Source organism: Vigna unguiculata, chromosome 7 (assembly GCF_037176805.1).
Source record: "Vigna unguiculata cultivar grain cowpea cultivar isolate G323 ecotype 2 chromosome 7, ASM3717680v1, whole genome shotgun sequence".
NCBI classification, from domain to species: domain Eukaryota; kingdom Viridiplantae; phylum Streptophyta; class Magnoliopsida; order Fabales; family Fabaceae; genus Vigna; species Vigna unguiculata.
This window is the reverse complement of record NC_140798.1, coordinates 47040312-47066193: the sequence shown is the minus strand read 5'-3', so window position 1 is coordinate 47066193 and position 25882 is coordinate 47040312. Positions and strand designations below refer to the sequence as shown.

The 25882-nt window shown below is 34.4% G+C and overlaps 5 protein-coding genes across 10 annotated transcripts; 2 read left to right on the top strand and 3 right to left on the bottom strand.

Moving 5' to 3' along the window:
• Positions 1-206: 206 nt before the first annotated feature.
• On the bottom strand, positions 207-2635 carry LOC114189650 (E3 ubiquitin-protein ligase RING1-like). Of its 4 annotated transcripts, none has more exons than XM_085676187.1 (3): positions 1632-2635; positions 1047-1074; positions 207-510 (listed from the first exon to the last, which is right to left on the bottom strand). In XM_085676187.1, the coding sequence occupies exon 1, from the start codon at positions 2545-2547 to the stop codon at positions 1639-1641; it is 909 nt and encodes a 302-aa protein (XP_085532313.1). In that variant the 5' UTR covers positions 2548-2635; the 3' UTR covers positions 207-510; positions 1047-1074; positions 1632-1638. The 4 variants fall into 4 exon arrangements, with proteins under 4 accessions (XP_085532313.1, XP_085532314.1, XP_027934081.1 ...); XM_085676188.1 differs by having other exon boundaries at positions 207-506; XM_028078280.2 differs by lacking the exon at positions 1047-1074 and having other exon boundaries at positions 207-506.
• A 91-nt stretch (positions 2636-2726) lies between these two features.
• LOC114189649 (Tetratricopeptide repeat (TPR)-like superfamily protein) lies at positions 2727-8195 on the top strand. 3 transcript variants are annotated; one of them, XM_028078276.2, is made up of 8 exons: positions 2727-2885; positions 2980-3271; positions 3343-3633; positions 4032-4280; positions 4884-5008; positions 5918-6016; positions 7206-7740; positions 7976-8195. In XM_028078276.2, the coding sequence occupies exons 1-8, from the start codon at positions 2818-2820 to the stop codon at positions 7988-7990; spliced, it is 1674 nt and encodes a 557-aa protein (XP_027934077.2). In that variant the 5' UTR covers positions 2727-2817; the 3' UTR covers positions 7991-8195. The 3 variants fall into 3 exon arrangements, with proteins under 3 accessions (XP_027934077.2, XP_027934079.2, XP_027934078.2); XM_028078278.2 differs by having other exon boundaries at positions 7951-8195; XM_028078277.2 differs by lacking the exon at positions 7976-8195 and having other exon boundaries at positions 7206-7858.
• A 1075-nt stretch (positions 8196-9270) lies between these two features.
• Positions 9271-11772, bottom strand: THX (thioredoxin X). Its single transcript, XM_028079288.2, has 2 exons — positions 11359-11772; positions 9271-9650 (listed from the first exon to the last, which is right to left on the bottom strand). Exons 1-2 carry the CDS (start codon positions 11686-11688, stop codon positions 9444-9446), a joined length of 537 nt encoding a protein of 178 aa, XP_027935089.1. The 5' UTR covers positions 11689-11772; the 3' UTR covers positions 9271-9443.
• A 1994-nt stretch (positions 11773-13766) lies between these two features.
• Positions 13767-16737, top strand: LOC114189754 (Tetratricopeptide repeat (TPR)-like superfamily protein). The gene has a single exon (XM_028078425.2). The coding sequence runs from the start codon at positions 13820-13822 to the stop codon at positions 16367-16369; it is 2550 nt and encodes an 849-aa protein (XP_027934226.2). The 5' UTR covers positions 13767-13819; the 3' UTR covers positions 16370-16737.
• Positions 16738-18357: 1620 nt separating this feature from the next.
• Positions 18358-24514, bottom strand: LOC114190955 (E3 ubiquitin ligase BIG BROTHER-related-like). Its single transcript, XM_028080051.2, has 7 exons — positions 24109-24514; positions 23067-23427; positions 22943-22983; positions 19937-19978; positions 19720-19841; positions 19532-19640; positions 18358-18630 (listed from the first exon to the last, which is right to left on the bottom strand). Exons 1-7 carry the CDS (start codon positions 24403-24405, stop codon positions 18580-18582), a joined length of 1023 nt encoding a protein of 340 aa, XP_027935852.2. The 5' UTR covers positions 24406-24514; the 3' UTR covers positions 18358-18579.
• Between the last annotated feature and the right edge of the window lie 1368 nt (positions 24515-25882).

Here is a 25882-nt window from a genome sequence, read left to right as displayed (position 1 = left end):
CATTTCACAGTAAGTACAACTCTTGTAAAATAAAAAAGAAAAGGTTTCTTATAAAACTAAAATCTTATTTAGACTTTAAGATTTTGACTAAAACCCTTGCATGGAGATGTTATTGGTGTGACTTAAAAAGTCTTCCATTCGAAGGTGTATTAACGAAAGCTTATTTCCTAATCAGCCTGGTAAAACACTGGAAAACAGGCAAAGACTTCTAAAATGGTAAATTTCGAAATTAAAACGTTTTATACACACATAGGAGAAATATAGACCATGACTAAATATGAAAAGGTAGATGATCTGTACAAAATAACACAGTACCTAAAGTCTCAATAATTGTGAGCTTTCATGAAATCCGCTTGGATCGAACAAAGTTCATGTTCATGGCCACGCAAAATAACATCTCTTACAATCCTCACAAGGACTTCTGCAAACATGGCAACGATAGTAATCTATTCACGGAGCCCTTAGCTGCACAAAATAGTTTCCAGATTTTTAAGCACGAACAATACCTGCCTGCAGATACAAACTAACTATCACCACTTGATATCAACATACATCAAACTGAAAACCAAACATAGACACAATTATGTAACAGTTTTATGGCCATGTATAGACAGAAACAATGATCAAGCAATATGTAAGACAGTTCAATAGAGTGCAAAATATGACAACAGAAATGTTAAACAGTAAAATTCGACGGGAAACAAAATTTTCCATCTATTTTGTTTCTCCGAGAGGAACAACAAGCACCATTTATTCAGTATTTCTTAAGATTCCCGACCAACATTAGAATTGAATGAGGCTTTAATGGAAGATAATCCGCCCCGCCGGCTTTCACCATTAAGTTGCAAAGCAGTAGTGAATCTTCATACTTGAATCAATTAAACGTTTAATTGCCTTCAATATCCTAAATTCTATTTTCATTTTTCTTCATCCCCATTTCATTCTACTAAACACAGAGCCTTAACTAAAATTGGAAAAGGAAAACCCATTTACATGAAGTGCAAGACTCCAGAAGTAAATAAAATAGTTAGTTCAGAAATTTAAACCTCCTTCTCTTTATTCCTGCATACACCACTGTGCAAGAGTGCGGGACAAGCAGCTCCACGGTCAAAAGCTCTCAACAAAGAGTTACCATTACAAACAATACATATGGATTTCAGATAAAAATATTGAGTAAAGGAGCTATAAACATGGAAACTATACAGAATAAAAAAAAGCTGGGATACACGTAACAGAATATAACCAGTTTAACGATCTATTCAGATGCAGTTAAGAGCATTAACACCCAAAATATAAAAATGACCACAGAATGAAATATACAGAATAAGTTTTTAAAACCACTGAGAATAACCATAACCAACTCAATGGCTCAAAGATTGGCTGATGTACAAGAAGACATGTTTATTTTCATGAGCATTAAAGCTTCGTCACTCTCTGTAGAAATAAAGCACGGGAATTAACCTCAAGATCGAAGTTGGGCATCAGAACAACCAAGCCTAACAAGCTAAAATCAACAAGCTTAAATGCCACCAATTGTCAATCAAAGCACAATAAGCTTGAAATCAAAGTAAAACCAATGAACGTACAACAACCGAAATCATATAAAACAAATAAAATACAGAACCACTTACACAAATTTCAATCCCAACCTTCCCATCCCCTTTCGGGACTGTCCTGCGCAGAGTCACCTCCATCAAAAGGATGCCGCAAATATATTCTAACAGTCCGGTGAACAGGTCTACCATTTCCCCCACTCGCGCCACTGCCACTATCGCTCACATCAGACCTCGACCCACCATCGTCGCCACTGGTCCGCGTCCGATTCTCATAATCTGCGTCATCGGTGGGCAATTCATACCGACAAACGGGGCAAGAGTTATGCAGCTTAAGCCAAGGAATGAGGCAGTCAGCATGATACGCGTGCTTGCACGGCATCTGCGTCACCTGCGTGCCCTTCTCGAACTCGTCCTGGCAGACCGCGCATTGGTTCATTTCCGAGTTCAGCAACTCGTCGTCGACGGTGATAGTGGGGAGATTCTCGACGGCGTCCTTTGCGGCCGGTGGCGTGCCATAACGGTTAGGGTCGTTGTCGGCAAGCAGCTGAATCAACTGCTCGAAGCCGGGGCCGAGATAGTAGTCCCCTAGGTTCGGCGGGGGGTTGGGGCGGAACCCCGTGTCGGAATTCTGGCCGAAGGAGAATTGAATGTTAGCGCCGTCGGCGCGAAGGTTCTGCAGGTAGTTCTGGAGGTAGGTCCTTGGGTCGAACATGTCGGCGGCTTCGCGCCGGGTCCTGGAACCCGCGTTGAGCAAGAGAGGGAGCATGGTATCTATTAAATCGAACGGGAATTCAGGATCCATAGATTCCCCCCCACTCTCATGGGTGAAATTAGGGTTAGGGTTATGACTATGGTTATTAGGGTTCCATTCCTCCACGAAACCTTCCAGACAGATCGGGCAGAACGGTTCCGACTCATCGGTGCACGTGATCCTCTGAGTGCACACGTGACAGAAAAATGGCTTCCCACTGTCCCCGCCGGAAGACATCATTGGTCGTCTTCTTCGTCGTCGTTAATCGCAACACAACCTCTCGTCTTCTCTCTGGTTTCGCTATTTTCTCTCTCTCTAGATGATCGAGGAAGATCTCTTTCTATATAACCGGCCGGGCCCATTTTATTGGGCCTAACCCAAAAACAATAGTTCGGCCCATGAAATGTATATGGAAATTAGAATAGATATTTATATTTATCTAATATTTATAGTTACTTTCTGCTCCTTAATACAATCATCTTCTTTGGGAAAAATCCTCATCGGTAGATTATGTGTAGTCTCATTTCGAAGTCACACTGTCACTTGCCACACCTCCCTCTGCCACCCACTCGCACGAGGTAGAGTTATTCATTTTTCAATGTTGCGTTTTATGTGTATGTGTATGTGTATGTATGGTTCGGTGATTCAACGTGTTGTGTTTTGTTTGTGTAGCAATGGAATTACGATGGTGAGGATGAGTGGGAGAATGGAGGTGGTGTGTCGGGGAATGTTGAAACCGAGGAAGTTCATGCAGAGGAGGAGGAAACTGGAGGTTTTCAAGGATCCTGCGGATGAGGCTCACCAGAAGAATTGGAGGAGAATCATGACTGAAATCGATGAGTCCGGTTCTGCTGTTTCTGTTCTCTCTTCTGAGAAGATTAACAACCAGGGTGTTCCTAAAGCCCTTATTGTTGGTACCTTGATTAGGTTTAAACAACTCAAAAAGTGGAACCTTGTCGTTGAGGTATACAGTTCAACTTTTCTTTTGGTTTTAGTTGTACATGAGTCTAACTTCTTTATTACACGATTCTTTAGATTCTTGAATGGCTTCGGACTCAAAACTGGTGGGATTTTGGTAAGATGGATTATTTCATGCTTATCACGGCATATGGGAAGCTGGGAGACTTCAATGGTGCCGAGAAGATCTTGGCTTTGATGAATAATAATGGTTATGCGCCAAATGTTGTATCTCAGACTGCACTTATGGAAGCATATGGAAGAGGAGGCAGATATAACAATGCTGAAGCGATATTCCGAAGGATGCAGAAATGGGGTCCTGAACCTTCTGCTTTAACATACCAGATAATACTTAAAACATTTGTTCATGTGAGCATACATCTTTATTTTATTAATCCTTTACACTTTTACTTTGAAATTAATTCCTCTTATGAGTTATGGCCGCTAGGTGGTGTTTGTGCTGGTGGTTTTTGTACTTGTGTTACCCTGAGCTAAATTTTGAATAAAAGTCAAATATAATTGATGCCCCGCCACTTAAAGTAAACCACCTTGATGGAAATTGAATTTGATAGGAGGAATGTGTTCATTGTTCGCATATAAGTCTAAGCTGTGAATGAGGCAGCAACAATGACTTACCATGATTGTTCAATTCCCACACATCTCCCATGATAACTATGTTGAACTCGGTGAACATTTCTTAAATATTTTACAGACTGCTATTGAGTCTCTTGACTTTCAGTTTTACATTTATATTGATTCACTTACAGGGGGACAAGTTTAAAGAAGCTGAAGAAGTATTTGACAATTTACTGAATGATGAAAACTCGCCTTTGAAACCTGACCAGAAGATGTTTAACATGATGATTTATATGTTTAAAAAGGCTGGAAGTTATGAAAAGGCCCGTAAGACATTTGCACTGATGGCTGAACGAGGAATTGAACAATCTACAGTAACTTATAATAGCTTGATGTCTTTTGAAACAAATTACAAGGAAGTTTCGAACATATATGATCAGGTATTCGCATGTTTATCACACACAACATTACTTTCTGAAGTCTGAACAAGCCTACTACTTCAACATCATATTATTTTTATCATTTCCAAATGAGGAAGAAACTGGTTTTGACTAACTTGTGTAACAAAAATGGTCTTGTCATATTCTGCATGAACAGTAACACGTTTAGGTACTTCAATTAAATTGTAAATCTCCTTCTTCATACAAGATAACCCATACATCTTAAAAATAGACTCAATTTTCAACTGTTTTGGCTTTCTACTTTTGTTGTATAGGCACGAACGGTGTCACGTTTCTCCATATAGAGGATTCGTTGTAGATTTAATTTCTGCAAGTAGATTATTTGAAATCTGTTTTGGTTTGCAAACCTTTCTCCGTGCTAGTTCAGTCAGATTTTTATTAAATTATGAGAATGGCGAAATTAAATCCTTGCAAACATCATCTACTTGGACTAATATTGTCAACATTTTGGTGGACATAATTTATTTAATCTTGAGGTATTTTCAAGACTTTCCATTAGTTTTCATCTTTTTTCTCTGTACCCCCTTTAATTTCTTGCTTATAATTAATTCATCAGATTTTGAAGTGAATGCCTAATTTTAGATGCAAAGAGCTGATCTCAGACCTGATGTTGTGAGCTATGCCTTACTTGTGAGTGCATATGGGAAGGCCCGGAGGGAAGAAGAAGCATTAGCTGTATTTGAGGAAATGCTTGACGCTGGAGTCAGGTATGTCAGGGAATTGAACTATTAATGCGGAAAATGAATAGCAAGCTGTGTAATTTTAATTATCAGCTTCGTAACTATTAGTTACTCGATGGATTTTAGTAGCCTGCTAGTCGCGTATTCAAACTCCTATACCTGCAATCACTATTCGTAGCTAAATATCTACCACTTAAACATTGGTAAGTCTTGTTTGTTGCTATTATGAGAAAATCATTGAAGTGTTTAAATGCCCATCCTTACTATATCCACCTCAACTCTTATCTTCTGTTCTTATACAGATAGTTCTTCTCCTCCAAAAAATCTTGGATAATAAGAGACTTATTTTTATTTAAATTGGCTACTATTTATTTTTAGAACTTTTATTTTCTGAATATGTTGCTAAATTAGATACTTTTTTTATTTCTGATGCATTGATATGTGATATTTCGTCCCATATCGGATGCTTGTCTGTATTCTATACCTATCAAATTAAGATACATTCCAATACTTTATGGATGCGTGTCCAAACCATATACTTAGTTATGCTTGCTATTTAAAAAATGAAAATGAAATGCCAAATAGGAATCAAACACGAGTCAATTTGTGATGTTCAAAAATAAGATTCATTTAAATGTATATGCACCTTCTGAGAAGGATTCAAATATAGGGAGCAATGCTCAGTGAAACTTAGTGAAGGTTGATTAGGTATATATATGGATTTAGAATTTCTAGTTTATCTTTATTAATTTTTAAGAAATATATTCTTAATTTAATTCTTTTTAAGACATATCGGGTCTTCTATTTTTAAGAATTAGTGTATCACCAAATCAAATACTAGTATCACATGCGTGCATTATAGGGTTTCATTTTATTTACTAAATGATCATTATTTTTATTATCATAGAAGTTACCATGGTCTCTTCTTTTTCACAGGCCAACTCGGAAAGCTTACAATATTTTACTTGATGCATTTTCTATATCGGGTATGGTGGAGCAGGCTCGGACCGTGTTTAAGAGTATGAGAAGGGATAGGTGAGTTGCATTTCCTTTCTTCTTCAGTCTTTATTAGACAAAAATAAATTATACATGTTTGGTTCTCCATGGTTATATTTGTATTTCAAATTAGTCATGGTCATTTTTTTGTATCAATTTTGTTCTCCAACTTATTTTTTATTTGGTCAACTTTTTTTCACCACTCAGGGAAAGCTTTTTTAGGGGCATTGATTCTTTCTGGTAATTGAGTCGCAATTGACAGTTAAATATCTGAAGGAGCTTTCATTTTGAGTAAATATAGGACTAAAATGAAACTTAAAAATAAGGTTAGCAGACTATACAGAGAAATATAAGGTTCAAGGTTCATTTTTCTTCCACCTCTCTGCTTTTTTTATTCCTCACCTAATAAAAAAGAGAGAGAATTATTGGGGGTACTGTTTTTTTTTTTTCCTTGGAAAAACACATTCACAACACAATTACTGTGGTAAGGGGAAAACAATGTGGGAATAAGAGATTTGAGGCAAATTACAAAATGAAAAACCCAGTCAAACAGCCAACTAAGAATCAAGCATGGATATGGATCCATGGCCCTCCTTTTTTATGTAGGAGGAAAAATAAACTCAACGAATACTATTGTTCACTAACGATTAAGGAGGATCTACAGTAGTAAATAAGAAAAAAAAATGAAATTTATGTAAAATACCTTTTCTCCATCAAAGCGCAGGTCATCTGAAAGGCCAAATACCAATGATGGATTGTGAGTGAATTCCCATACTGGTTTCTGAAATGAAAGTGTCAATTGCTTTAAATTCTGGTTTTTTTGAATCCTATTTTAGTCAGTCTTTGCAAAAAAAATTTCACTAACGATAAAATTTAAGGACTAAACAACATTTTGTAAAGCCAGGGACATAATGAGATCATGCACGAAGCCGATGGCATAATGTTGGAGACTTATCCAGCAGTTAATTAATAGATATAGGTTTTAGGTATGGTCAGAAATAAACATCAAACATAATTTTCACAAATTCCAATGAATCCATATGGAAAAAAATTTCTCTTGATGGATTGAGATGAATGGACAGTTAGTGTTTGCTAACATAAATCTAAACACACTATTCAAATTCATGTACCAAGTGAATTTGAATTGTAGAATATATTCCTGTCTATATTATTATTTAGTGTACAACACTTAGCATTCTCCTCGTATCATTGTACTTTACCCACGCAGATTCTTTCCAGATCTTTGCTCATACACTACCATGTTATCGGCTTATGTCAATGCATCGGATATGGAGGGTGCTGAGAAGTTTTTCAAAAGATTGATACAAGATGGTTTTGAGCCTAATGTTGTCACTTACGGAACCTTAATGAAAGGGTATGCTAAGATAAACGATCTTGAGATGTTGATGAAGAAGTACGAAGAAATGCTTGAGCGGGGAATAAAGGCCAATCAGACAATTTTGACTACTATCATGGATGCATATGGAAAAAGTGGAGACTTCGACAATGCTGTTCATTGGTTTAAGGAAATGGAGTCTAATGGAATCTCTCCCGATAAGAAAGCTAAAAATGTTCTTCTATCTTTAGCAAAAACTGATCATGAAAGGGAAGAGGTTAATGAGCTCATAGTGCATTTCAGTGAAAATAAAAGTTTACCTAATGGTAGTGGCGTTGTTAGATTTGTTGAGGAAGACGACGAAGAAGATAATTATGAATATTTTGATGATCAGCTGACCAAGGCTTACGATGAACATACTGCAGAGGTAAGTTGATTAGTGTCAAGTCCCTTGGGATCTACACACTACAATTTTTGTACACTATGTAATTGTGGGGTTATTGTATTTTGTGGTATTATCAAGCAATTGAAAGTATTTTAACACATACCATCTTGACTACTTAGCATGTCTTGTTTTGCCATTGTTAATATGGGACTCAGATCACATTTATTCCAAATGCGTTATTAATTAATGCAGTGAATTCCTTTTGCAAACTTTCCAGCGTCATCAACAGTAACTCAAACGTGCCTTTATCCATCAACTTGAGAGGGTTTTCTTCAATTCCATCCTGTGTACGTGCCAAGTAACAATATTAGGTACATTAGCTTACTTTTAAAAAATTAGTGTAACCTATGCTGAATCTTTAGTTTATATCGAGCCCTTAATTAATTTTGTTTTTCATTTTTTTCATGAAAATGGAATTGGAGGTTTGGAATCATAAATACATTGCGATATCACAAATTAAGGGTACTTATGAAGTAAAATTATGTTTGGTTTAAAATATATATGAGTCAATAGATTACCCTATAATTGATCTATTAGATAAATTATATTTCCATTTATTAGAACACAGGATTGGACCATGAGATGTCAGATCATGATTCGTGATCGGACTCTATCCGATCCGTTTAATTTATAAAGGTACACAATTCCCCAATGTTCGATACTATTAGACAAAATGGCTTTCAATAAGGGATTTTGTAGATGATCGACCAATAAGTTTTTTATTTTTATTTTTTAATTGGCAAAGTTAGTGGTTATTATTATTTTTTTATTTTGTCTTTCCATATTTAGATTTGCATTGGTTTTTGAGAACTTGCTTCATAAGTTTAACATGTATTTGGTTTGGGTCATATTTTTTATTTTTTTCATTGTTTAATAAATTTTCATGTTATGATAAATAATAGATGTGATATGAACCGTTAATTCAAAGCACATAAAAACACCTAACTTTGCAACACTTTATTCTAAAAAATTAAAATATTATTTTGAATTATAAATAACTTACTACCATTAATTAATGACCAAATTAAGTATTGTTTATAAAACAATAATTTTTATAAATTTTAACTAACTAGTTTTTATCCTAAATCCTTAAAATAAGATATTAGTTCTAACGAATAAAATAATAAACACAAATAATAATATTAATAACATAATACATGATTAAATCACGTAAAAAAATAAATTATTGTCAGAGAAATTATTTAATTTTTATAACTCATTCTTATGAATTACATGTTATTATTAATATATTTTACATTATAAAATAAGTTCTTACTTAAAATTTTGTATTTAAAAAAAAACACTTAAAATATATAACACTTTTGTGGGCATTTGTTAGTTCAGAAAATGGACATTATTTCTTTTTTTGAATTACTAATATTTTTTCACTCTTTTTTAAATTTATTTATTTTTCTCTTTGTATCTCACACTCTCAAATTTTATTTTGGGGTTTAGAATGAATGAGTTTCGACCCTGAATAGAACAGAAATTTACACAGCTGAAACAGCATCATTTTAGCACAAACTTCCTTCACCGCACTATGCTGTATTTGCAGCTTCCGATTATACAATTGTACAAGCCTGTTAAACAAAAGTTCTCCCCCGTACACTTTTCATACAAGACATGGAAACAAAAGTCTCATAGAACAAGTCGGAATTTTCAAGCATGAATGAATATGATGATGACTATGAAACTGATATCGATTTCAATAAATCATCAACGTACACTTTAAGTTTACTTTTTGTAATTGCACCTTCCCTTCTGCTTGCTGGAACTTCTTCCCCGTTCTTGAACAGTAATAACGTTGGTAATCCATAAACTTTATACTCTTCAATTAGCCGTGGGTTGGCATCATGATCAATCTTCACAACAGTTAATCGGTCTTCATATTCCTGCAATTTATTATATACAAAAATTCAGGGGAGAAAAAAAAATTATGAACCTAAAGAACACTTTGACACTAGTTTCTGGGAAAATCTTGATATATGTTTCACATTCAGAGAAAATTCTGCTCCATCAATCATGAATAAGAATGATCCAACCATAACTAATGGTCAGAAAAGCAATTTTTGGATTATTTCAGAGGAGTGTTGACAAAAACACTCTAACACAAACTTTCTCCTATTAGTTTAAATTTATTAAAACTATAAAATCACAAGTGAGATTCATTAAATATAAGATCTACACAATTTTTGTCATTTTTAACTACCAAACGCTGGTTCAAGGGCTTTTTAAATTCTTTCAATGATGGAAAGTCTGATTTCTTGTCATCATTTGAAACCAGGGAACAGCATCTTCTTCAATGGGTTCAGCTGCTATTACCAGTCATGCTCATCAGGAACTTCATAATAAACTAAAAATTGTTCCGTCAGTTATATCCATGGTAAACCTGAGTACCATGAAACTTCGGAAACACAAATTTAACATTCCTTACATTAAAGGGTTGTTCAAATGGGTCTACAAAAGGGGTTCCAAATTCACCATGGTCTTTACCTATGATTGATTGAGTTTTATTTAGCTAACAATTCCAGATGATTTTCTGTTGTTTCCAATTTGTTATCAGAAATTTCAAATTTGAAAAGTGTAGTCCTGACATCATTTTTTAAAGGCATCGCCATAAATTTTTCACAGATAACAAACTATTAATTCAGAATCCGATTTCCAGAAAACCAAATTCTGAACATGTTTTTGGTATTTATATTAAAAAAACATGTGTTAAATAAAATAATATTCAGAATTCGGTTAACCGAAAACCGAATTTTGAACAAGCACAACATGCTATCTGAGTAAATAAAAGCCCTAGTATGCTATTTTGATAAAAAGAAAAGAAAAACAAATTGACAGTGAGCTATTTTTGTAAAAAATTCCATCCACCACCCATTTAAGGTCTTTTTGATCAGTTGCTAACTCCTTGAATCTCGTTTTGTCAGCCAATTAACAAAAAGACCAACCTAACAGTAAACTCAATGCAACAAATAGGCAGTATCAGACGATGAAAGAGTAAATCTCCATTCTTTATATATCAAAGCAGAATTGCTAGAGAAAAATGTGACAAATTAACAATCCTCTAGTAGACTACGAGTCTATTTGGACAAGTTTATCTACAAGCACTTGAAAGAAAAAAAGAAAAAGAAAATCAAATTAGCTTGCATAAGGTAATTTTGTAGAAATTTTTAACTCCTCCATTGTCATCACCCTTTTACACAAAAATCACTGTTAGGGAATTTCCTAAGCAAACTTCTCACACATTTCTCATAATTTCTCATAACTAGTTTGCTATGAATTCCCAAGAGAGCTTTGCGTGAAAAGTTACCAATTGAAGTGTTTTTCTAAAATCTTGGACGACTTTCTTTAAAAACTTGAAACATCTGTTTCTGGAAACAAACCAGTTTTATAGAAAAGGCAGAAAAAATGTTTAACAAACACACACAAAAATTAACCTGCAATCAAGAATTCAGATGTTATACACAGCAGCAACGAATCAAGAAAACGTCCCAAAGAATGCATAAAGGTGGTTAACTAACAGAACAATAGTAGCTTCTGCTATAGGAAGCAAAAGAAAATGTGAATTAGAGAGAGAGAGAGAGAGAGAAAAAAAACCTTAGCAAGGGATTCCATAGCCGGAGAGATGAGACGGCAAGGACCGCACCAAGTGGCGACGAACTCAACCAGAACAGGACGTTTCGCCTCCAACACCGTCTCTTTGAATTGGCTCTCGTTAATCTCCGCCACGCCGGCACCGCACGTCACCGTCAATTGAGGAACCGCAGAGGAGTAACTCCGGAATCCGCGTCTTGTTCTGTGAGACCAGAGCCTCTGCCTCGCCGCGACCGACCAGGAGCTAGAGACAGGAACAGAGTACGAGGTTGACGCAGATGCAGAGACTGTACGCACCGGAACCGGAGGGAGTGACAGTGTCACGGCGTCCATGTGTTGTGAATGAAACGATAAAGGAAAGGAAAAAGTTACGACGAAGAATCAATGTTATTTTTATTATCTGTTTTCTCTTCCCCAATTATATATAACATTAAAAATAAATATTCGTTATTTTGTGGCCACATACATAGATCATACACCACTGCAATATTCCTCACACCGATTCAGGGCCATTCACCATCAAATTAATTAAAAATTCTCAACATAGTTTTTGTCATAACACCACAAAATTAATTAAAAAAACACACACACACATAATTAAACAGAAAAGTACCAAATTGGAATCATTTTATCTGAAGTTATCCTTCTATGAGTTGTGGTGTTACTACCAAATTTATAAACAAGAGAATTCCTTATACAGAAGACATTGATTTGGGTTTCATGTGATAAAAATTTATATTTGAGCTATAAAATTATGATAGTCTTACTTAAAGTGTAACATTAGAATGCGTGTAATAAATTACATTTAAGATTATATTATAGTCTATCTTTTAGTGAATTAGACGTTCTACTTCTCGCTAATTTTTAGACCTTTTTTATCTTAATTATTTTAATGATTTTTTGTTGTCTTGGTTGTTAAATTCTTCATAGGATGACATACAATACATGTTTTTTTGAATATAAGTTATTGTATAATTCAAATTCTTTCTCTTTATCGATCTTACTCGTTCTATATGTAAAGATGAACTGAAATTAAAAGAATAAAAAAATGTTTTATTAAAGTAAATGAGTATTGCATTGTGTTAAAATATATGTATTCTATGGAAAGAAGATAATTGAGTATCTAAAGTTATTGGGTTATATATATATATATATATATATATATATATATATATATATATATATATATATATATATATATATATATTTTGTGTCATGTGGGTTATAGAAATTAAGAGATTCTGGTTTCATATGATTATATGACATTAGTCTTACATATATAATGTATTTGACCATTTTAATCCAAAACCTTAATGCAATGGTGTTATGAGTTTTTATTCTTATATAATGTTTAATTTTGTATGTTATATTCAATGTGAAACTTTTTGACTCACATTTATCCTATTTCCAACAAAATTCAGAGGACAAGAGAATACTAACTCAAATTTTGAAAACTGAAAATTAATTTACATGTGTGGATTAATCGAAAGGGATAATAGATGAATTTTAGTAGATTAAAGAATAAAAAAAAATTAAACATATTATAATAAAAGTAGTTTGTTTTCATTAATTTCTCTTATGCACGAGTTAATGATATTTTCTCATTAATTAATCTCGATTCGAGCATTAATGGAAAAATCATAAAATTATAATATTTGATTTATTATTTATTTTGTACCATATATGATAATGTTTTAATAAAATTTTATATGATTATTTTTATTTTTTAATTTATTATCATAAGTATAATTTTAACGCTACAATTATATAAAAATGAAAAATGTTAATTTTATTATGATACACTAATTTAATATTACTTTTTTGAATCATATTTATCACTATTTAACTTAGAAGAAATATTTATGTTTAAATTTAAAGTGATGTATTATAATATTTATTAATGACTAACTATTATTTTATTAAAATTTAAATAATGAAAATAAATAAACATTTCAAATATTTTTTAAACTTTAAAATTTATTTATTTTTTATAATATTTAAAAAATTATTTTAACTTTATTTTACTAATGTTTGTAAAATTAGAAGTAATTATTTAATTAAATATAAAGGTGAAGATAAAAATAACTTTTTTCTTCAAAAGATCTAAATTGAAAATGAAATCCCTAGTATCTAACTGGAATGTAATGTGAATGTCAAATTGTACCAGGCTTAAAAGTGAGTCTAATTAAATGAATTTAAAAATCCAAACACTAGTTAAAACTCATTATTCCCAAATTTAGTTAAGTTTTTCTTATTTATAATCGAGAGTCATTTTTGGTTTCAAAAATTACTATTTGGTTTAATTTTCAATTTCAAAATTTCATTTCATGATAAAGTTAGTGTAAAGTTGCATTACCCAAAACTATAACGACAATAATGAAAATGATAGCTAAAATGTTTACATCAGTGATAAAAGCTTATAAATGTTGAAAACCTGAAGAGTAGTTCGTGCGAAAGTGTGTTAATGGCTCTCGCCACCACCCAGAAACTCAAACTCTCTTCACTGTTCTCTGTAATCGCCAAATTCTCATATTCCACATCACCCCATAACAATCTTCATTATGATTCTTCTGTGGTCGACAACCTCGTCGCCGTCTTCACTCAACAGCCCAACGCCGCCGCGCCGGAACTCAACCGCTTCGCTCCCATCCTCACGCCTCCCCTTGTCGAGTCCGTCCTCACGCGCCTCCCCACTTGGAAACTCGCCTTCTCCTTCTTCCAATGGGCCTCCGATCAGCACCAGCATGGCTACCGCCATAGTTGTTACACCTACAATACCATCGCATCTATCTTCTCCCGCTCCCGCCAAACCACCCATCTCAAAACAATCGTTAAGGACCTCGTTGAGTCCGCTCCTTGTTCCTTCACACCCGGCGCGTTGGGCTTTCTCATTCGCTGTTTGGGCGAAGTGGGCCTCGCGCAGGAGGCCCACCACCTGTTCGATGAAATGCGGGTGAAGGGTCTTTGCGTTCCGAATGATTACTGCTACAACTGTCTGTTGGAGGCTCTGTCCAAGTCCGGGGAGGTTGATTTGGTGGAGGCCAGGTTGGAGGAGATGAAGGGGTTTGGGTGGGAGTTTGATAAGTTCACGCTGACGCCTGTCGTGCAAGCTTATTGCAAAGCTCGCAGATTTGATCAGGCTCTGAGGGTTTATGATGGGATGAAGGAAAAAGGTTGGGTTGATGCGCGTGTTTGCTCTATGCTGGCATTGTCGTTTTCCAAGTGGGGGGATGTGGATAAAGCGTTTGAGTTGGTGGAGAGGATGGAGGGAGAGGGGGTGAGGCTAAATGAGAAGACTTTCTGTGTTTTGATTCATGGGTTTGTCAAGGAGGATCGGGTTGATAGGGCCCTTCAGTTGTTTGAGAAAATGTGTCGGGTTGGCTTCACTCCTCCTGTTTCGTTGTTTGATGTTCTCATTGGAGGACTGTGTAAGAGTAATGATGCTCAGAGAGCTCTGAGCTTGCTTTCGGAGATGAAGCAGTTTGGGGTTGCCCCAGATGTTGGAATCTTTACGAAATTGATATCGGCTTTTCCAGACAGAAGTGTGATTGCCAAGTTGCTGGAAGAGGTTCCGGAAGATAAAGAGGAGAAAACTCTCGTTTTGATTTACAATGCTGTTTTGACTTGTTATGTTAACGATGGAATGATGGATGAAGCCTGCCGCCTTCTTCAGATGATGATTCAGAGCAAATCCAGTGATGTCCAGATGGATGATTTCTTCAAGGACAAGAGATTGGTTTTCCCAAATGCTGCTTCCTTTAGCATCGTCATTGATGGCTTACTCACAAATGGTCAGTTGGACCTCGCTCTAAGTCTTTTCAATGACCTTAAACAATTTGTTGGTAGGCCAAGCGTTTTGATTTACAACAATCTGATCAATGGTCTCTGCGATTCTAATAGATTGGAGGAGAGCCGTGAGCTGTTGAGAGAGATGAAGGAATCAGAAATTGAACCAACTCATTTCACTCACAACTCAATTTATGGATGCCTTTGTAAAAGAAAGGACGTTTTAGGAGCGATCGATATGTTGAAAGTGATGCGTGCTTGTGGGCATGAACCGTGGATAAAAAATTCCACACTTCTTGTGAAAGAACTGTGTGATCATGGCAGGGCTGTAGAAGCATGCGATTTTCTCGACAGCATGGTGCAGCTAGGTTTCCTTCCTGATATAGTTTCCTATTCTGCAGCAATGGGGGGTTTGATCAAGATTCAAGAAGTGGACCGAGCATTGAACTTGCTCAGGGATTTGTGCTCTCGTGGCCATTGTCCTGATGTGGTTGCTTTTAACATAATTATCAGAGGGCTCTGCAAGGTCAACAGAGCTGCAGAAGCTGAAAAATTGTTGGATGAGATTGTAGTGAAGGGTCTCTGTCCCTCAGTTCTGAGTTACAATCTGCTTATAGATAGTTGGTGCAAAAGTGGTTCTGTTGATAGGGCGATGTCTCTTCTGTCGAGAATGTCTGAAGAAGACAGGGAGCCCAATGTCGTCACTTACTCAACTTTGGTGGATGGATTTTGCAGAGAACGAAGGCCTGATGATGCACTCTTGGTTTGGAATGAGATGGAAAAAAAAGGTTGTTCTCCTAATCGAGTTGCTTTTATGGCACTTATTTATGGTCTTTGCATGTGCAATAGGCCATCTGCTGCACTACAATATTTACGTGAGATGGAACAAAAAGAAATGAAGCCCGACTCGTTCATTTACATTGCATTGCTCAGTGCTTTTCTGTCTGATATGGACTTGGCCTCTGCATTTGAGATTTTTAAGGAGATGGTTTATTCAGGATTTTTCCCAGAATCCCATGATAAAAGTTACCCCGTTGTGATGGATGCAATGGACAAATTTTCCAAGGATCACAGAACATCTTCTGGTATGAAAGATTTAAGTGAAGAGGGGAAACTTCCTATGCATTGGGAAACTTCCTACGCATTGCTTGTAAACCGTCGGAGTAGAAAGGTTGATCAAATTGGTATGCCACTGTCAAAGGAAGTAGATGTTACATCGGACAAGTAAAAATTGATGCATTTGAAAAGAAACAAATGTACACAAAAACATGTGACGCTGCAGATAATTTGCCTACAAAAAGAACTTGAGCTCCAGAATTTTCAAAGATACGCGTTACTTGATTTGGATCCTAAGTAATTCAAGAGAAAAAGAGACATAACAGCTGATCAAAGGAGCGCTATGTTTCTGTTCTTTCCGTAGTCATGCCAAACCGTGGACAATGTGTTGATATTTCGTTTTTCTGTTGTGACAAACACAACCAGAGCTCAAAATTTTTTTAAGATGCACAAAGTGGCGAATTTTTTGTTATATTTTTTTATAATACTTCATGTAAATGTGATTTTCCTCCTTTCATTTCTTCCTCTAGTTGACATTTATTATTTTTTTAATTTGAAAGTAAAAAAAAAATGTCTTTTCCTTTATCTAGCAATATAGTATGTTAGTTTAATTTATTTAACTTTTACTTTTTATTTTCACTCAAAACTTCCCTCTTCTCCACTTCATATTTTCATATTACTATGTTTTTTTTATACAGTAATATTTTTATTTTAGTTATACAAATGTATTCAACATATAAATTATTTTTTATTCTAGTCATACGAAAATTTGTTTCAAATAAAAAAATTTATTTAAATGATACAAAGTTTATAAATATTTAAGATTAAAATAAGACTTAATAAATGGTACATATTATATCTTAGGTATGATATAACTATGGATGTCAAAAAAATCCGTATTCGCGGGTATCTACGGATAAAACCCGTAACGGATAGAAAATGGATACCCACTACCTGCGGGTACGGATATTTTTGATACCCGCATGTTAACGGGGTGGGTACGAGTATCATAGTATCCATACTCGTGGATACCCGTACCCGCTAAACTTATCCCCTTGACATTCTTCTCTTTCCTTTTTTTGAAATTGGACATATACATCAAATCTTATATAGACAATGATGTTTATAGTATGCTTGTTGTCAAATGATGAAATCAAGATAAGAATACTTGGCACGTGGCAATTGACGTTTATTATTTGTTTATTTTGTTTATTTTTCAGGAATCAATTTGAGGAAGTGAGTTTGTTGATCAAAACACTAATTAAAGAATTTTCATTGGGTTGAACGTCATTTTATATTTACTTTTACAATTATTTGAACTTTTATCGACTTGAGTTTATTTGAACTTTATTTAAAATTTATAATAGTGGTGTATTTTATTTTATTTTATTTGAATTTATGATTAAATGTTTCTTTTTTAAATAATTTTGCAAATACCCGTGGATATGAAAAAAATATGCGGATACCCGACGAATATGGATATAGGTACGGAAGAGATATTTATCCAAGGGATAGAGTATGAGAGAACTATTACCTGTATCCTACCCGTCCCGTTAACATCTCTATATATGACGGAACCTGTAAAGTCGTTATATAATAGACTACGAGTAATTTTTTTTTTTATCATTAGTCAAGTAAGCACCAATCGATTAGTCACATCTTTGACCATGGATATTCAACTGATGGTGAGATTAAAAAGGGAGATTTTGAAAATTTGAGGAACCATTACATGTCTGAAGATAGCTGATATATCTTACTAAAAAGATATACCTTTGTGCATATTCTAAATTAATCCAGTGAAGTATTCTAACTATGTTGTTTTAAAATTTGATTCATTTGTTGGATTAATTTATAACATTTTAAACAAATATTCTTAGAATTTGATTGATTTCCTGAACTGATCTAAACAAAACACTTTAATCTTCCATCATCACAACGTAGTGTAATTTTAAAAATCAATACACGTAGTGTAATTTTTTCTCCCTTAATATACTAATTTTAGATTTGATCTCATTTCCTATCTAGCATTTCCATAAAACGAATTTATTGCTGTGTGTAGTGTATAATTCCGGTGTTCGGAATCCCGTCACATATTTGCATTCTCCGAAATTGAGATGATAGTAGAGAAAAACATCGACAATAATCATCAGAGTTATCCTATAAAAGAACTGGCCAATTTAACGCCATTCATTCCATTAAAAAAAGACAATCTAGACTCTAGAGAGCTGGTTCCAAAAGTTACATGTTACATTTAAAACGAAGGAGCTGGAAATAAGACTATCTCCCCCAACATGGCAATGCTATTAAAAATAAGGGAATATTAGGCCCCATCTTGCACAACTTTTCTTCGATTTTATGTGGAGAACATCTATTAAATCCCTCCTACAAGTTGCTCCCAGAAGCAGATACCTCGGTACTACAGACTGGGCAAACCTGCCGACAAAGAGCCAAGGAATTTGATAAAAACTATGGAAGAATTTATGAATTGTTGATACATTACAATTAGGTTTTGCAAATGAAACTTAAACTACTAGAGAATTAAAACAGTTATCGTGAAATAAGTAATAATATATATGTCCTGAACAATGAGGTAGAACAATCATTATTCAAGCATCAACTCCACACCAGCTTAAATGGTCTTAGCTAATTTCTTCGAAGTTTAATTTAGCTTGTGGCCAGTTATTTTCTTTCTAAAAGCTTCCTTCAAATTCGGATAGTGACAAAATGTTTAATCGATGAGTGCATAAAACCTTAGAAGGGATATATATATCAATGTCTGCTAATGCCAGTGAAATATTTAAAACTCCACACTTTCTTAAAAAACTCAAGGAAATGTCTAATACAAGCTATAAAACTTAAGAAGATATAGAGCTGTGAAACATGGGAATAGAATCATAGAAGACTGTTAGTTTACAGCTAGAAATAGCGAACAGAAAAATCAAGACTATAAAAATAATCAGATGTAAAATTGGGTCTGGTCTGTGAAAGTTATTAAAACATGTAGATGTATGTGTAATAAGGAGAATCTAGGTTGTAATGGATTGGTAAAAAATGAAGACAAAAACAGATATACTGTGCAATTCATGCTCAATTCCAGGTATTTAAAGCAGAAAAAGACCAAAACCCACATAAGAGTATCTATGCACCCTATAATTCTCTTAGGATTAGGGCACAAATGGATTATCCAACCAGAGGCAAAAAGGTGTGCGCAAAAAACCTAATGGAACCATAAATTAGAACTTGCTTGTTGAAATTGGAAACTAATAGCTACATGAAAATATGCACGTTGACCTCATGTATGTAAATATATGAAAACGATAAGGCAAAAGCATACCTTGTTTATTTTCAACCAATTGTTGATACACTCAGGATGGTACAGATGTTTGCAGGAAAGATGTGTTAAAGACTCACCATCCTCAAAGTCCACCCGGCAAATGACGCACCTGAAACAGGGTCACAACAATTAGGCACCCTGATATCATTAACAAAGTTAAGTTTACAAGTAACAGAATTTGCACATACGAATCATTGCTTCCATGCTGATCACTCCCAACCTTGTAGTTGAGTGAAGGCAAACCGGCAATAGTATCAGTTGAAAGACCTCTGCTCTCGGTTCCAACTACTTCACCCAATGCCAGTAATTCCTGAAATAATTGAAATTTACTATCAACCATGAGACACAAGGAGACCAAGAGGGTGGACAGCATCACACAAACTTTGGTATGTAGATGAAAGTTACCTCGTATGAAAGTTCATCTGGATCAACGTCCTCCCAAGCATCCTACAAAAACAAATGATTAACAGGAAGCACTTACAGAATTAACAAAAATACATGAGTTGTGTGATTAATATTACATTCCAAAAATAGTAACAAATCAATCCAGCCTAACTGATTCTGTGATTACAATAACATGTGATAATAAACAAGACGAAAAAGCCAAATCAGAACAAGATATTCTGACAGTACTAATACGCCCCTAAACTTTATTTTAGTTTTTGTATTTATTTATTTTCTAATAATTTCTACTTTTTCTCAGACATGCAAGTAAATGAAATAAGATTAACCTTTTATCTCAAAGACTTTGACCCCCATAAATACATAGGATTTTTTGTTAACAAAGTTATCACCAATTTACTATTAAAACAGGCTAAAGCTACTGACAGAGCTTTAGCAGGTTGTCAATATAACAGGCACTATCTAAAAATAACGGAGCAGTTTAGACATAGTCTTGGCCATCACAGCAACACTGAATTGTAATCTAAAGGGAGACCTTTCCGTTTTAACATCACTAAAACTCACCATCATTGAATGTCTGCAACTACTTCTAGCTCCATACACACGCAATATTTAGGAAATAATCAAAATCACAAATCTTGCCATTTTATGTCCACCCACACACAGCTGGGATTTCACACTTCTACCATTGTTCAAATTACTTTGGGACTTGCTCATTCTCAGACAGTTCCGACCTTGATCTGGTCTTCAATTTCAGTGATCAAATTGTTTAGGTTCATTAGGTATTTCTCAGTTCTTTTCTGCAACTTCTTAAGACTTCTTGACCTGACTTTTAGTTCATTTTAGTTTACTAATTGGAATTTGGGGACTTAACTCACATGTTTGGAAATGCATTTTATACTCACGTCACGTCATCCTGCAAAATCATGTCCAACACACAAAAGCTACCTGTATTAACTTCTATATGATGTGGATTGAACTTGACATGACAAGAATCCGTAGTAATTAGTAGTTACCATACTTTTTGAAGTACAAAGACTTTAATCTCTTAGAATTATCAACTTTGTCCTTTACAGATTGCTACCCAATCTGCTGTCACAGATAAGCCATAAAATAAATAAATGGTCCCCAATATAAGCCTATCATCGAATAGCTTTGGTCGCATCCCTATTAGTTTCCAGTGCAAAAAATATTTGTTTTAGTGAGCAAACCTCCAATTTCAAAAAACATTACCCATAAACATCTGAAAAAATAAATTACATATGTAATAAAGTATTCAAATAAACGACCCAAAGAACCCAATCAAGGTGAGAGGTGCTTTATTCTTTTTATCCTTCCCTATAGATAGGAAGGAGGTTCCTGAACAGGTCTGGGAAGGGTATTTATATTCAGAGCCTGACCCCACCCCCAAAGGCAACAAACTTACCATGGTGCCAAGGCTTTCCCTCGGTGCAAGTAAAATAATATACACTATAAATGATAAATAGATGAGAACAATTGAAGTTACTAAATTTATTCCAAAATAAATTACAGGTCAAGCTTGTCTTTGAAAGAATTTAGCCAAATCAAATCAACATATGTTTGATGAGCTATTAGGAGATTCTCCTCAAGCCAAGTAAAAGTAGAGGAACTCTGGCAATGCCAACAGTTCATTGACTACAAGCACCGGTAACTTCTCAATCATCCTTCTTTTTTGGAAAATGAAGTTAAGGTGTAGGAAGGCATAGTTATCAATAGAATGCAGCACTAATTCCATCACAGCATGTTACAGCCTGAGGCCACCACAAACCTCATTTCATGGAGCATTTTTGCCCTCCTTCATTTTCCAACACCCTCACTACTCAACTGCACACTCTACCCATTCCAATGCTCATTCTCTGTTCATACCCCAAGACGCAGGTTGCAAGCCTCATTCCTTTTTTACACCTGCTCTGCTACTCAATCCCTCACCACTATTCCTTTTTGTAATAATGAATATGATTAATTTGGATAACTTTTACTTTTCAATATATGCGTGTTAGTATAAATGTATAATATAATAGTCAGAATAGCAGCCATTCAGCTATATGCAATACCGCTCCAACATCTTTTTGGGGGCAAACATTCCCTCCACACTGATATCCGGTAATCATATAACTATGGGTATAGATGAATTGCTAACCATAAGACAGCATGAAAGGAGGTTGACTGTTCTAATAATCGCCAACCTCTAAAAATGAAAAAAACTGCTTTAAAACACTTCCTAAAGTATCGAAGTGTATATCTAACTGAAAAATAAGGGGAAAATGTCCCTGAAATGATAAAATCTCCAAAATATCCAAAAAAAAAAAGCCCCATTCTAAAAGTGTGAAATAATTAAAAAAAAATTACCCAGGGGGGAAATTATGACCCCACACAAAAAAAAAAACACATACAGAGACAATGCTTTATTGAGTGTCCAAACACACATGACAACAAATCATACACTCTTAATTTAGTAAGCTCTCTAGAGTGTAGTGGTAGAAAGTAGATGAAAGAACCATGCCGTAAATGGATTTATTGAAAACTTGGAATTGATAAAGCCAAATGGCATCATTATATATGTGGCCAATTCTATTGAGTTGGATAAGGCTTGCTCATTTTTGTTAACAAAATAAATTAAAGATTTGAAATTGAAGAAGCCTGGGCTGTTTAAGTAAAATCTCGTAATCCTATACTTATTATACTGAATGCACAAACAGTTGAAGGGAATAGCTGGTTGTCTACCCTAAAAAGTGATGCAATAGTGGATAGACCAAAAAAAAACCTCCAAAGTATCCTCAAAAAGAAAATGTCTCCCCTGGGTTACGATAATTTCCAAAAAGGATCAAAATATGTCCATAACTAAAGCAAATTTCCACCCACAGGTATTATATTCCAAGGAACCATAAAATACACCCCAAATTATACAGTACAGAGGTTTCACACCTTTTAAATGTTTGGTATTGTGTCTATGGGTCTGTGTGAGAGTACATGTACAGAGACATTTACCTGAGAATTAGCACCATGTTCTTCTACGTCCTCTGCCTCCCCTGTATTTGAAAAAGAAATTAGTGGTTATTTCAAAAAGAATAAAATAAAAACCTATTAATTACAGTCAGCCAAGAAAACTTACGATCATTTATCCCAGCAAGAGCCAACAATCTAGCTGCCATCTCCCTCTCTTCAGCTTCCTGTAATGCTCTAGCATAAGCTTCATCGCTTGAAAAAACATCTGGGTCAAATTCAATGCTGGGATTATCATGTTCTCCAGCACTAGCATGGACATCAAATGCATCTTCATCTTCATACTCCTCATTATCATCATCTTCATCATCGTCATCATCATCATCCTCATCCTCATCATCCTCATCCACATCAGTACCATCATGTAGATCATCAAAATCATCTCCATCATCATGCAAATAGCTTTCACCTTCCCAACTACCATAATCACTTCCTTCATTATTCATTCTCAGCATCATATATGCCCTTTCCTATTTAGTAATTAAAAACACAATATCAATAAGAAGAATGTGAAAATAAAAAACAAAAATCCAACCCTGTAGTTAGTAGTTTATTGACGTATAAGTATATTATACACATACGGAGGCGGGGAGCCCAATTAAAACAACTTACTAAATCACATTCGTCATACAACAACACTCATTCCATATCTCTACATGGAACAGGACAGTTTGATCAACATTAAAATTAGTTGGTTTCGTGAGTGTTAGCCCGAAAACTTCTGATGTGAAGTTCGGTTTTGATTATCTATCATTAGAGAGGAAACAGCTCGGGGGAGAATCATAACTGTTATACTTCAACAGCAAAGCTGATCAAATCAGACACCGATTCACGACATGAAAAGATAGCTGTTTGTGAAAGACGGGTGAAAGAGTACAGCAGGGACAAGCAAGCGCTACTAAATAAAACGAAACATTAACCTAAATACAATTTAAGTAAAACAAAATTTCAGTAATACTATAGGGTTTAAGTAGCTTCAAGCATCCTGATACAGAAAATCATTTTGATTACTCAGCACTCGTAAATCACTGTCAAAATTGGATTACATAGCTTATAGTTCACTTGATTTTGGTTTCTAACCGCAGGTACAGAACTAAAGAAGGAATATAATAGAATGAGAAGAAGAAGAAGACGACGAATAAGAGCGAAACCTGCTCCTGGAGGGTTCGGGCGAGAGCAAGGTCAGCATCGACCTGGCTGAGATTAGTGAAAGGGGTTCGCGTAGGTTGGCGAGGGTTGAGCGCAGATCCAGTTGGTTCTCCTTCACCTACATCGGCTTCTCGATCTTCTTCCTCTTCCGCCTCCACTTGCTCTGCCATGTGCTCCTCGCCATTCAAATTGGAATGCTCCTCCTCTAGGTTATGATTGTTCGATTTCACTCCTCCTGAACCTACTTTCGCGGTGGCGGTGTTATTGTTAGCGGCGGCGGCGGCGGTGTCGTTCTCCATGCGAACGCGAGAGTAGAAGAAGCAGAAGAAGAAGAAGAAGAAGAAGAAAACGGTGAAAGAGAGAGGAATTGAAGATGAAGCAGGCGGAGATAGATTAAGAGGATCGAATCAATCGAAGAGAATATATGTAAATATGATTATATAATTAATTGTTAATTAACTTATTATTACACGTTATATTATATATATATATATATATATATTAGAAAATAAATAAATAGGAAATGAAGGTTGGTGACGTTAGAGAGAAAGATCAAAATCAAAATCAAAATCAAAAATGAAAAGGTCCACACGAAGGAATAAGGAGACGCTGTGGGCTCCACAAGCTTCGACGCTCCGATTCAACATCACCGTCCATCACCGTGCTCCCTAAGATCAACGGCTCCTCGTGCCGATTCCCAGTAACTTAAAACTTGGGGGAGAAGACAACGTGCTTGTTTTACTTTTTGAAAAATTATTTGTTTTTCTTATATTAATTATGAGATAACGAAAACATAAAACAGGAAGAATACCTCATCAAATGTATGTATTACTATTATTCTCTTTTTAAATAACATTTTTTGAAGCACTTTTTTATATTTTGACAAATAATAACTAATTTTGTAATTTTTTCTTTATTAATTTTAAATAACTTTGAGTGTGGTTCATTCAACTTATCTTGGAATTAAATTATTTTCTGTAAGTAGATTTTGAGCCATCCACCTAGTAAAAAAATGAAACATCTTTCCTTTGAGGTGAAAAATATCAAAAATTCTAAAAAGTTAAAATACATAACATTTAAATTACTTATATATATTTTTTTTAAATATTTTATTTAGATAGAATCATTAAAAAAAATTATTTTCCAAATTTAAATATTTAAATAATTTTAAATACATTTGGTATAATGTGTAAAAAAATTATCAGTGAAATTTCAATTTTCTTGTGTTTTTAATGAATAAATTTTATTGTGTTAATTTTTTAATTTTAGTTTTTGTTTTTTATTTTTTCATTAAATAAGTCATTTAAAATAAAAAAGAAAACAAATTTGAGATATTATTTTATATTTTATCGTTCAAACGTTCTATTAATATAGACATCACATCTAAAATAAAAATTAAACTTGTGCTTGTACTAAAGTTATTTAAGCATAATAAAATTAAATATGTTTTTATATCTTAACGATTATTAAAATTTGAATGAATTATTTTAATTTTGTTAAATTTATTTTTGAAACGTGTTTCTCAGAATCTAAAACCTCATTTATAATTAAGAAATTTTATTATATTCATTGTCTATCTTTAAAGCATTATACAATGAGATAAATATAATTTTGGTTCTTAAAATATTGAAAAATCTGAAAATAATTATTTGTTTAAACTTTTAGAGTTAGTTTGATCTCTCTACTTTCAAAAATATTGATTTTATTCATCCTATATACCAAATTGGCTTCACATCTACTTACACGTGTCAACCAATTATTAACTATCTTTTTAAT

Coding starts and splice junctions, on each gene's coding strand:
- LOC114189650 (XM_085676187.1), bottom strand. CDS start 2,547: ATGATGTCTTCCGGCGGGGACAGTGGGAAGCCATTTTTCTGTCACGTG.
- LOC114189649 (XM_028078276.2), top strand. CDS start 2,818: ATGTGTAGTCTCATTTCGAAGTCACACTGTCACTTGCCACACCTCCCT. Junction 4,281..4,883: donor TTTCGAACATATATGATCAG/GTATTCGCATGT, acceptor GCCTAATTTTAG/ATGCAAAGAGCTGATCTCAG. Junction 5,009..5,917: donor ATGCTTGACGCTGGAGTCAG/GTATGTCAGGGA, acceptor TCTTTTTCACAG/GCCAACTCGGAAAGCTTACA.
- THX (XM_028079288.2), bottom strand. CDS start 11,688: ATGGACGCCGTGACACTGTCACTCCCTCCGGTTCCGGTGCGTACAGTC. Junction 9,651..11,358: donor CTATGGAATCCCTTGCTAAG/GTTTTTTTTCTC, acceptor AATAAATTGCAG/GAATATGAAGACCGATTAAC.
- LOC114189754 (XM_028078425.2), top strand. CDS start 13,820: ATGGCTCTCGCCACCACCCAGAAACTCAAACTCTCTTCACTGTTCTCT.
- LOC114190955 (XM_028080051.2), bottom strand. CDS start 24,405: ATGGAGAACGACACCGCCGCCGCCGCCGCTAACAATAACACCGCCACC. Junction 19,842..19,936: donor CAGATGAACTTTCATACGAG/GTAACTTTCATC, acceptor CAATTATTTCAG/GAATTACTGGCATTGGGTGA. Junction 18,631..19,531: donor ATTGGTTGAAAATAAACAAG/GTATGCTTTTGC, acceptor CTTTGTCGGCAG/GTTTGCCCAGTCTGTAGTAC.